This window comes from Diorhabda carinulata, chromosome 8 (assembly GCF_026250575.1).
Source record: "Diorhabda carinulata isolate Delta chromosome 8, icDioCari1.1, whole genome shotgun sequence".
NCBI classification, from domain to species: Eukaryota; Metazoa; Arthropoda; class Insecta; order Coleoptera; family Chrysomelidae; genus Diorhabda; species Diorhabda carinulata.
This window is the reverse complement of record NC_079467.1, coordinates 12,875,789-12,888,318: the sequence shown is the minus strand read 5'-3', so window position 1 is coordinate 12,888,318 and position 12,530 is coordinate 12,875,789. Positions and strand designations below refer to the sequence as shown.

Here is a 12,530-nt window from a genome sequence, read left to right as displayed (position 1 = left end):
TAATTCGAATGTTTTTTATGTACCGATAATACAGACTAATTTAATTTGTGGCAATTTCTTTATCCACTGATGTTAACAATTATTAAAAAATAAAACATTGTGGCTATGTATTAATAAAGGGTAATTTTTAATTACAGTTAGTTTCCAAAATTTTGATTTTTATTATCAATAAATATCATTTTAGGATTAACTATTTAGAAGTAATCTAAATATAAATATAGATTTTTGTTAACATATTGCTAATAATGATGTCTATTTACAAATACGAAAAAAATAGATATTGAGAATTTGACGGTAAGTGTTTTTATAGTTAATAATAAAAACGGTAAATAAAGGTAGTCACATAGTAGGTAGCTTTCAAAAAAATCGAATAGATATAGCAACCTTCTTCCTACTATTCGACACTTGTTGATAAAATATTTTTCACTTTGATAACTATGCTACTGTGAATGTCCAAGATTAGTGAATGCTAAGATTCACCAGTGTATGTCGACAATCACTAATTTCGATGGTGTAACTCGAAAACTGTTCTTAATTTATACTTGAATCGGACATACACCGGTGAATGTTAACATACACGGAGGAGATACTGTGAACCTTAGATTCGACGATTTACCATTTGTGTTAATATTAACAAACGTCAGTGTTTGTTCGAAAAGCGAGAATGTCATATATACTGTTCTCTCTTTAATAATATACGCTGCTTCACTCACTGACCACAGTCGTAAATTCGTCACTGCGCTATTTTGTTTTAACACATGTAACGAAGAGGTTATGTTTGTTTAACCTAACCTTAGCTAACCTAACCTAACCTTAGCTAACCTAACCTAACCTAATCCTAACCAAACCTAACCTAACTTACCTACCTATACCTAGTATAGGTAGGTTGTTTTAATGATTTCGATTAATAAACAATTTGCATTTATGTATGATTCTATTTATTGTAACAATTTGTGACTTCATTAGTCATATACTGGCCCAGTACTTCTGTTTCCACACATCATTATTAATTTCTCTATATCAATCAGGTAGGCATCATAATTTCAGTCATAATAAATATTGACCAAGGATAAATAATGGTCATTCACCTACCTTGATTGATGTTTACAGGCACCAGAGTATCTTAACCTATACTGCATTGCGAACATTCACAGTAACAACTGCACAAACAAAATAAATTTTGATTTTTTTGAATTTGGATTCATACTTCTTGATTGTTGAGTTAGAGATGTTTCTAAATTCATGAGACAAAATTCAGGAGGCGATTGGTCTTATGAAAGTAATATATAACTATAACAATAACAAGATTCCCTCAGCCCAGCCCTTTCCGATTATGACCCTTAAAAGTTAAAGACTAAACTTGGGTCTCTATTTTTTTTTTAATATTTCAGTAAAGCTGAAAACTTGAAATTCTGTAATTTTTGTGCAATCGCAAAGGACTAACCATGGGCATTTTTTAATATTCTTGTTACATTATATAGAGGTGAAATCAGCAACCTTTACTTTATCTCATATCAAAACTTTTTTCAAGATAAGGTTTTATTCAAAAATATTTTTTATTCTTAATTTTTTCCCAAAACCAATAGCTGCAGAGAATAAAACTAAGCACCATAATTTATAAGTTTTTCAATAAATTTAATGGAAAACAGTAAATAAGTAAAATGTAATACGATTCCTAATAAATTGGTTTTGGAAAAAAATTCAAGAATAAAATATTTCAAATTAAATAAGAATTTTATTTCATAGAACTCACTCTTGAAAGAAAGTTTTGATGAGAAATAAAGTGAGGGTTGCTAATTTGCCCCCGTCTCGTATAATATAATGGGAATATTGAAATATTGCCCGCGATTAGACCTTTGTGAGTGCACGAAAATTACAGAATTTCAAGTTTCTAGCTTTACTGAAATTTCAGAAATAAAACTTACTTTTAGTCAATACCTTTTAAGGGTGATATATCAAAAAGGGGTGGGCAGAGGAAATTTTGTTATAGAAAAGAACCATCTTAATTTCATTTGAGCAATGACCTCCTGAATTTTGTTGCATAAATTTAGAAACACCCTGTACATAAATAGTTGTTGCCAGAGGCAGATTAATATTAAACAGCTATGAGTAAAGTCGGGTCCACATCTCACATAAATTCTTGTGTTGCGAGCAATCGGCAAAATTTTTTGCAACCCACATGATTTACGTCAAGTGTAGAAGAAGTAACGCGTACATTTCTTATGCAAAAATTTTTATCACACATGACGCACGCTATCCAGCAGTTATCGGTTTTTCAACAAGGATTTGATAGTGATGTATATGTGGACGTACTAAGTGCCGTCACGCAAATTCGTGAAGGAAATTTACGCATTAGATTTCCAAGTTTGGTTTTTCTTGTTATAAGTTGTCTTTTTTTGTGTTTTCAGTGCTATATAATGGCTGATTAGAATTAAAGAAAAAATGTGCCGTTTTCATCAATATGAATCACCTCATTACCAAAAAGACTAAACAAAAGTGACGTTGTTGGATGAAGAATCTGTATGTAAATAGAAATGAATATAGTTAGGTTAAGGAACCATTCACTAAATATATTATCCCTGGATGACAATACTTGTAATTTTCGAAATTTTAATAAAACCGAACTAACCTTTTATGACCAATTTCTTACGTTTCATGTGGTATTCTTAAACCTAGTTTAAGTAGTCATATTTTAGAAAAAAAACCGTATCTAATATTATTTTTTGTGCAGATTGAATACAGAGTTTATGAAAAGTTGTAAAGTATAGTTTAACATTTGCTTTTAAATGGTATTTTTGCAAAATTAATAAGTAATTTTATATTGCTTTTAATAAAGATTTTGATTTGTGAATTTGAAACAACAAATAAAGAATATAACAAAGTTTCATAAAAATCTCAAACCCCCTTTTACACCCTCAGGGAGCATTCAAAATCATTAATGGGCTCTCTGCAAATTACATGCATCTTCCTCAAGTCTCTGTCATTTACAGCTGAGTTTCTGAATTTATTGAAGTGCTAAAGTTCTGAAAAAATTATGGAAACAGTTTTTAATACGCTGTCGATGGTATGCATCCTCGTAAGGGATAGAGGTGTGACTATAAAGAATGGAAAAGTTAGAATTAAAAGCTCAATTAATAAATTGGAAACTTTTCTCATACAACTTTAGGTTCATTTCTCTCCTCAAGGCGTGAAATTATTAAAAATATATGTGTATATTATTTTATATTTAGCCTACACACAGCATTGGAAAGTTATAACTTCAAAATTGTTGGACTTTAAAAAAAAAATGGATGCCCCCATATTTAAGCCCTTCAGGGATGGAAAATTGGAACATTACTTCTTAGTGGAAAGTTAATTTGTAAAAGAGCCCTACTGTCCAAATTATATGATTGCAACTTCAGTAGTTTCGGCTATACGATAATGAATCAGTCTGTCAGTCATAACATTTTCATTCTTATATTTATGAAAAGATGTTCAATATAAAAGCTACATACTCTTATTTTTCTCAATCACATCATTTGCTTTTATTTCATTCACACTCTCACTATTACACCTCGTATCGATTTTAATTACCTATCTTAGGATATTAAAAAGTGTCGGATAATGTTTGAAACTGTTTCGTTCTGCTCAAAAGTATGTATGTAGGAGATAGTATTAAATACTGTTGGAAATATGGAAATCACATCACATTATTCAGAAAATCGAAAAATTAATATTAGTAAGATCTTTCGAGTACTCCTGCAATATCATTACAGATTGAGATATTGTTTTTGAAAGAATATATCAATAAAAAACACTCAAATATGCACTAAAAGTGAAAAATAAAGCCAAACCTTCAACAATGGATAAACTGGAGGATAATGGTGTTAAAAGTTGTAGCACAATCACGGAGCATGCCGAACATTCTAGATGCCCAATCGATGCCGATCAGAGCTTGAGAGTATGAAAGATTGAGGAAGGCTTTTGAGGTTTGAGGTAGAAGGTAGAAGAACTAATTGGGTTGATTCAGAAAATATTCTATAACAAATTTACTCAAGGAAAAGTTGTTTTGTACTAAGGTAATGCAAAGGATACACATTGACCTATTAACCTCCTCTGTCCTATTCTCCGTATTTAGTACCGAGTGAATATTTCTTATTTCCAAATCAGAAAAGATATTTAATTCCATCGATAAAATCATCTCACAAACACAAATATGTAACCTCGAATGAATTTAATCGTTTTCAGTGCCTAGTAACTTGACTTACCTTCAGTCACAGAAGACCGTAACTTGGTTATCGAAAAGCTCGCCAGGCAGTGTAATGGTGAGTGTTGGTGTAGTGGTAGCGTGAAAAGTATGTTCAGAAAGAAGATCACCAACGGTTCTAAACATTCCAACATATATCACGAAGATTGGAGGTTTCTGAAGCTAGTGTACGACGCATAAAAAAGAAAATAAAGTTAGGGGAAGACTTAAGCCTAAGAAGAAAGGAAAGATGCGGTAGAAAACCGATTTTCACTCCATGCTCAAAAAGATAATTGAAAGAATTTTGTCGAGAAAATAGTTTTACTACCAAAAGATGATAGAATCACAACTCCAAGATGATAGCATAAATATTTAACAGCTGCAATTGAAGCAAAGCGCCTGAAGTGGGCCAAACAATGGCAAGACAAAGATGTGGACTGTAATTTAATAATTCAATTTCATAGAAATTCATACATTATTATCATTTCCAGTTAAATAAAGCAAAGAAAGATGGAAGTTTACATATTTTTGACAGGTCAGTGACGAAAATACATTCAAAAGTTTCAGAATCAAGCACTGTGTGAGTCGTCGTCACGGAAAAAAGAATTATCCCGATTGTGTCGTTCCAACGGTTGAAAGGAATAATGAGGCAAGATGAGTACAAAGAAGAATTACAAAATCGGTTGATTCGCAGCTCAGAGATGGTTTCCAAATGGGGAACTATTCACTTTTATACAAGATAGAGCTTCCTGCCATAATGCCCGGTCTGTTAAAGCTTTATTGGCAAAAAAAATATCGCTATGCTGGATTAGCCAGATAATAGCCCCGATATGAACCCAAAAAAATGTGTGGGACTTAAAGAGATGGTCACCAACAAAATCCAGCTCCTAGAAAAAAATATTCATGTGTGGAATACCTATTCTAAAATGCAGGAGGCATGTACAATATTGCATTGAAAGCATGCCGCGCAGAATTGAAGCTTTAATAGTGATTAAAGATGGTTCAACCAAATATTGACTTTATCTACATTATATTTACTTTTCTTTAAAACATGAAATCTTGCTGTGCGTCTAATAATTTGTCCAGAGACTGTATGTTAGAAAATTGAATGATCCCTTCTGTGGAAACATCTATTCAAACAATCAATGAATTATTAATTTTCTTTCGTATAATACATAATAACAATTTTGTAAAGTGTCTATTGACCAAATTACTAAAACAATCTTATAAGAAAACTTTTGACCCCATTATCCACAATATTAATTTTAACGCCTGTATTGATTTTATTCATTATTTTAGTGCACATTTGAGTAAAGTTTTTTTATATTAATATATTGACAACCATGTTCATTTTTTTGCGATAAATAAGTTAGTCACCATGTTAATAAAAATATTTTTTTCGCAATAATATGTGAAATCATCTCTTCTTTTAACATTTAAACAGACTTAAAAGTATATAGTCAGACATTAAGTTTCAATTATTTATTCTACAGACCAAAGATGCAACAATTTAGAACCTACACATTCTTACTATCAAAACTTGTCTATTTTCGTTATACACATTCATTTTCTATTCTATTTGTTTGGAGCATTACAAGAAAAAATTAATCACTCTAATCACATTCTAATAGTTAAAGCAAAATTGAATCGGATTAAAGGGAGGCTTCAAGTTTTAGTATGGTCGTTCCCATTTATACTATTTTTCACATTCATGGGAAATAAAATAATAAATAATTATTGTTCTATTTGAATTAAGCGCTGTACGAGGATTATACTGAAACACTTTTGTATAAATTCGTAAAAGAATCCATAATCTTGTAAAAAAATAAGTCGATTAAATTAAATATTATATGTATTAAAATTAAACAATCGCTCTGGACAATATTGATCTAATCTAATCTAATTGAGAATTTCCATTCGTGAGCAAGTAGAAGAAATTGAAAACATCAATGTAGTAGAAAAGAAGATGATAGTTTTATTGTTCAAAATTGTATATAATAGAAAGTAGAATAAATATGTCGATATCATCACCAATCAAATATATAACATTTTAAATTAGAATTATCAATTTTAAACTCCTTTCGCTACATTTTTGATTCCACTTTTTTTAGGTGATCTGTATATTTTTCTTCTATTTTTATATTAACAGCGACAAGACTGTGTAGAAGACGTTTTTAAATATTTGCGCAAATTTGGATGTTCTATTTATCCTTGTTCTTATTCTTTATACATGCTCAGACAAGTACAATTGGATTTAACTCAGTATGATAGGGTGGTAGCCTAAGTGCGTCAATGTTTCTACTTTTCATCAACATAAAACTTTTCGTCCCTTAGAAAATATAAAAAAGAAGTTGAAATGGGTATTTTTCTCGTAGAGCAAACTATGAGATGACTATGGTGAGGTACATTAGTACGTTCTTCAAATACTAGTAAATTTTTTTCTTCATGATATTCTTCGGTTTTTCGATTTAAATGATAAAAACATCAACGAATCCTTGTTTGCTTCTAATTTTCAAAAGGATCATGTTATAACTATTTTATAAGACAAGAAGCTCTTCATCAGGAATTGAGAAGTAATCTAAAGAATTATTTATTAATGAGCCACCAAAAATATGTGCTACTAGAGTGTCCGTTCCTTGTAATTTTAATGAATAAAAAAAAGTAGTAAATCTGAACATGTAATTTATTTGAGGTTTTATTTATAATTTGCTATAAAGGTAAAATTTTTGTAACAATGGATAAGAACAAATGTAATACATTGATAAATTATATGATAGACAGAAGAATAAAAGGAGGAAAGAGAGAAACCGCAAAAGAAAAAAATGAGAAATGAAGATATCAACCAAAGAACTCGTAATATTTGATGTATCTTTTTATTATTAGTACATTAGTACGGTTAGACATTTTTTTGTATACTAGTGTTTTTTCCGTCTGTCTCTCCGCTTGTCTGTGGCAGCAATATCCCTCACAGGAAGCATATAACGAGCTCGTTTTTTTTGCTTTCTATTCCTGTATAGCTGTATGCCAAAACGAGAAAAAATTTGGGAATTATTATGGAAAAATAGGAAAAATTTGGAAAAAAATATTATCCAAAGGCTTTTGTTATTACGATTTTTCATTTTTTTATTATAATTATTTCGCAAGAATTTTTTATCCTTTGCAATAAGTAAACTTTTACTACTATTGTGACTCATTTTGCAATTAAAATTGCGTGTACTTCCTTTCTTCAATGAAGTAAGTAGTTTATAAATGAAAAAACAATTGAAAGTTGGCTCTAATCATACATCCAACACGCTTTGCGTGGATGCACTCGCAATTCTTCAATTCATTCTCCGATTGTTACCTTAATATTATCCGCATTTCATGTTTGAAAAATAATACAGATTTTTATCGATTAAAATCTATAGTTTAATCTATCTATTTAAATATGACGCTACTTCTTCCGGTTTTAACATGGACTAAGATCTCGTTTTACATTTTCTAAAAACTATAATATAAAAAATAATCAATTACCTGCCACAACAAGATCTGCATTGCGTAACCTTTTAAGAACGTGTTCGATGAGTCCGACATCAGTACATGCTTGCAGATTTCGAACGCTTTTTCTGAGAATAGCAATGAAAACACTCCATATCTCCGCCTGCAACAAGAAAACAATTTTATTTCAAGCAACTGAATTATATAAGACCAAGAATGAATGATCAAAATTGTTGGTAGTTATATTATTTCTATTTTACTACAATCCAGAAATGAGTTCGTTTGGGGCAAATTTTATCAAACAAGTTTTTCAAATTTAATATAATTTCATAAAGTTTAAGGTGTTTTTAATCGCATTAGTATACACCATTCGGCTATGCCCCATGCAATAACTGTAATTCACAAGGCGTGACCGTGACTAATGATCAAATGATCAAATATAATGAAGCCAGAGTGAATTAATTTGGAAATTGAAGATATATATATATATATATATATATATATATATATATATATATATATATGTATGTATAAATTGTAACGAAGTCTTGGCCACCTATATTATGAGCAGTTTCTTGGCAATGAACCTAACCAAAGTGTACTAACTTTAATATATTTTCCGAGCTTTCGAATACTTATATATTCATCGTCTAGGACTGAAAAAATCGTTTTGATTTTAGGTCTCTTATAATGTCTATATAATGTGCGATTAATAAAATTGACTGTTATTTAAAGAAATGGATGTGTTCGAAAAGCAGTTCATCGATGTTGAAAATCTTACAATTTGAACTGAAAGTTTCTGTGTCTTGGAAAAATTTCAGATAATAATCAATATCTTAAATTAGTACAGTACGTCGTCACCTTTGAATTTTCCAGTCAATTGTTACCTCGATAATATTGTTCATCATTTTACCTCTATAACATTGTTTATCATTTCCTTGACTGAGAGTTTGGTTACCTTGCAATGTTGTAATGGATTTATGTTGGAAGAAGAATTATGGGTACAACAAATTTTCGAAATAGTAATTCCAATGAATTTCATATTTTGCCGTGACAGTTCATGCTGATTTGAATTGAAACGAAAGCAACGAATGTTTTGACATAACATAAACGCATCATAAATGCACCACTCAATCACTCAGAAACATTTGTTTTAAAATGTCATTTAGAAATAATTTAATTAATTGCAGTTTTATTACTACTATTCATTAGTAACGCATTAAATCTTTTTATTAAGTCGTCTCCTTCTTAGTCTTCTCATCTTATTCTTGATCATCCTCTGGTCATCATGGAATTCGGCTAACGCATCTCTACTTGCTCATATGATTTCAACCTATGGGGTTTTATAAATTTAACTATGTCTTGTTTTTGAGATAACAGAAAATTCTTTAGATACAAAAGAAATAATTATTTGTCCGTTATCTTGAATTTATTGTCTACATTCTAAGGAATTATACTACATTCTAAGCCTACTAAGGCCTTCGGTTCGTTTCCGATAGAACCGGCTACAAATAAAACCATGTCACACATATACGGTTTTCATAAGGTTTATCTAATGTTCTTTTTTTTCATGTCTATTCTGGCCAAGTTCATTGTGGTGTAGTAATCATATAGAGAGGGCAAGTTATGGTCATGTTTATTCTGTATAGAAGGATGAAACAACGAAGGTGAAATACAGGAATTCATTGGATGTATCCTCTCATTACTTTGCGGCTAGAATTTGGAGCATTCTATTCTATTTTTTAAATACTTTTTAAATACTATTTAATTGTATGTTTATATTAGGTATCGAACAGAAGCCGAAGTATCGTGGCACACTTTGTCGGTCCCGACCGAAAATCAACCTAAAAACGAACCGAACCGCATACGTGTTAAACAGGCCTGACAATCACTATAAATATAACTGATTTAGCAATGCATATTACCTGCTTTGCAGCCTTTAGTACTGAGCCTGCACTTTGCGGACGTCAGTTCCCAACAGATGTAGCTAGGCACAAGCTAAATGGCAACCGCATCGCTGCGGCGGCATAATTTGGAAACGGTACTCATTTTAAAAATAAGCCTCGTACGTTCAATCACAAAATTCATTCTTTCTTAATACACTCTGCTTGTCCTTTGATTGCTCCTTTCATTATTTTCCATAATTTTCCGGAAAATATTAATTCAACCATATTACACTCAAATGTACAAATATAAAAAAAAACACTTTTAAGCAATTAGATTGTCAAGTTTGGATATATGACTTTTCACTTATCATGCTGAGTTAATAATAGTTGAACACCATGTATATTGCACAGAAAATTTCATTAGTAATGCAAATTTTTAGAAATGATTACAAAATTTAACATCCTCGAGCACTCTGAATATAGAAAATAGAGCATTGTAGTAAATATAAGTTTTAAATTATCGATATTCTATATTATCTTGAGGGTGTGTACATTCAAGTTACATATTGATCGAGTATACATTTGTAGCGGTTTCACATTTATATTTAATAACAAAACCAATTACATTAAATCAGTACATTGATTAATACAATATTTGACGAATGTATGTCACATTTCATTCTTAACCTCTGGTATATCAAAATTAGACCCTAAAATATATCAAAGAATAGCAATTTACCGTGGAATGACGACGGAGCAGAAAATGCTATCTCATTTATGTTCACATTTTTCATTTCTTTGTACAATCAAGACACGTACTTCACTTCTGCCAACTCCTGCTTATCTCCCGCAAGGCGAAATGTTCAATCTCATCAGAGAGATTATCTTGCTTACATTTCGAACTATAGTCCCGGAAAACAAATAATGAGTCTTTTGATGTTCTACGCAATGAGTCTATAGATGTATTAAATGGAAATCCTGCTAGAAGTCCACAGATAATTTGTCTGTTATTTCATCAACAATTCTAATATTTCTCATTTTTTGTAATATAAAGTAACTACAGAGACAAAGACTAAAATAAAGCATAAAAATCTACATCTACATTTTGTTATTCCTGCTATTCTGGGAAAAGGTAAATTGAGAAATGAAGTATGACAAAAAATTTGTGTTTTTTTCCAGATGCTCGCTATTTTTAGGGATTCATTTTAAAATGAACTGAATATTAAAATATATCCCATCTACTACGAGTTCATAATTAGGCAAAATGTACAAAAAAATTGTTGAGAAACACCAGATGCCGATTTTTACGACAAAATTTGCTTTTGTAACTTTGTCATATTGTGATACACACACAGATGCAGATGATTTATCTCCACACTTTCTATGAGTTTTTAATGTCTCTATCTATATCTCTACTATTTTTACTTTTTATGCTTGTTTTTGTACGTTTGTACTTATTGTCATTTTTCTTTATATCAAACCTAACATTAAGAGCGAGAGAGACCTAACAGAATTGAGCGTTCTGCGTTGCTCTAATGGAAAGGTGAAAACATGTCCATTTATTCCGAAAAAACAGGAGATTTGAAGTGCTTCGTGCGCGAATAACTTTTGTTGGATTTGAATCATCTTGAAAGACCTATACAATCTATTTTTTTTTAGTTTCAGGTTCATATGCTTAGACGTCTTTTGAATTTTGAATTTTTGAACGCGATTGAATTTTTTCAGCATTTCTAATAACGAGTTTTTTTTGAGCAACTGTCAAATTATACGGTATCCAACGCTAACAAATATTTTTGACAGCCACATGGTCATGCAATATTGAATGTATGCGAGTGGAACTAATGATCAAGTATGGCTCTATCTCACGGTATATCACATGACGATCTTGCAATATCAGTTTATGCACAGCATCAATGTTGAAGCGAGTTGATCGGCACATTGCTGTTGACTTGATTCACGTCGAAATTTACAGATAATAATCGCACCAAAATGAATGTTTCAAGTATCTGTAAACATTTCAAATATCACTCGTATGACAACATGTTCCTAACCATTAAAAATGCCAAATTTCATGATGGCAATGTCACATCATATCTCAAATCTTAAATATCAACCCTTGTATGACATCGAAATTATCGATTTTAGAATCTAAGCAAGCTTATGAGCAAATTTCATTGTTACTTACATTATTCTTAAATACTTTATGTATGTAGTTGAGATGACCTCTTATCGAATTCGACAAAAACTTGATAAGTTATTTAAATTCAGTTGAATTTATCATAGATACACACTTTAAAAGAGTCGTGATAATTTATTTTGGTAACACCATTGAAGAGATGGTATACACTAAATTACTAAAGTTAATATAACAAGTTTCCCGATATATTTTGATAAAGTGTAAGCACGGTAAATGTATTATATAGTTTGTTTGAATAACAATGCGAAAATATGGGATCCGAGCATGTCCATGATTAAGAGGGTTCTTGTCACTCCTTTTACGATGATAAAGCCAGAACGCTCGGACAGATAAATGACACGGATCTTCGTAATATTAATACTAACAATAACAATAACCAAGAATGTTAAATGTTCAAGTTTATGGTCACAAATGTATGATATTCGACGGAAGGGTTGAATGTGTAGATAAAATTGCTCTCACTCCATAAGATAAAATGATTTCATCAATACAATTAGTCATATTTATTATATCGATTAGGATAAATTAATTATTTATTGTAATATAATATAAGCATCGTAGTACCTTTATTTAGAGAGGATGTTTATGGTGATAAATATTGTAGGTTGTGTGTTTCTAATTTAAATATTGTAATAATTAGTCAGAGACATTACAACTGAAAGATTGTTAACAATTTTATGTGACAAATCAATAATCCCTCCAAACAGAAACTTAGTGGGTATTATTGAATCATTGGAGATTTTAT

At 30.6% G+C, this 12,530-nt stretch overlaps 1 protein-coding gene across 14 annotated transcripts in view; it reads right to left on the bottom strand.

Annotated features, from left to right (window-relative positions):
- Positions 1–12,530, bottom strand: part of LOC130897076 (neurobeachin) — a 735,983-nt gene that overhangs the window by 394,579 nt on the left and 328,874 nt on the right. For all 14 annotated transcript variants that reach the window (XM_057805651.1, XM_057805655.1, XM_057805652.1 and 11 more), the window contains one exon: positions 7,739–7,865. In XM_057805651.1, the coding sequence (XP_057661634.1) occupies positions 7,739–7,865 (127 nt within the window). The remainder of the gene's footprint in view (positions 1–7,738; positions 7,866–12,530) is intronic.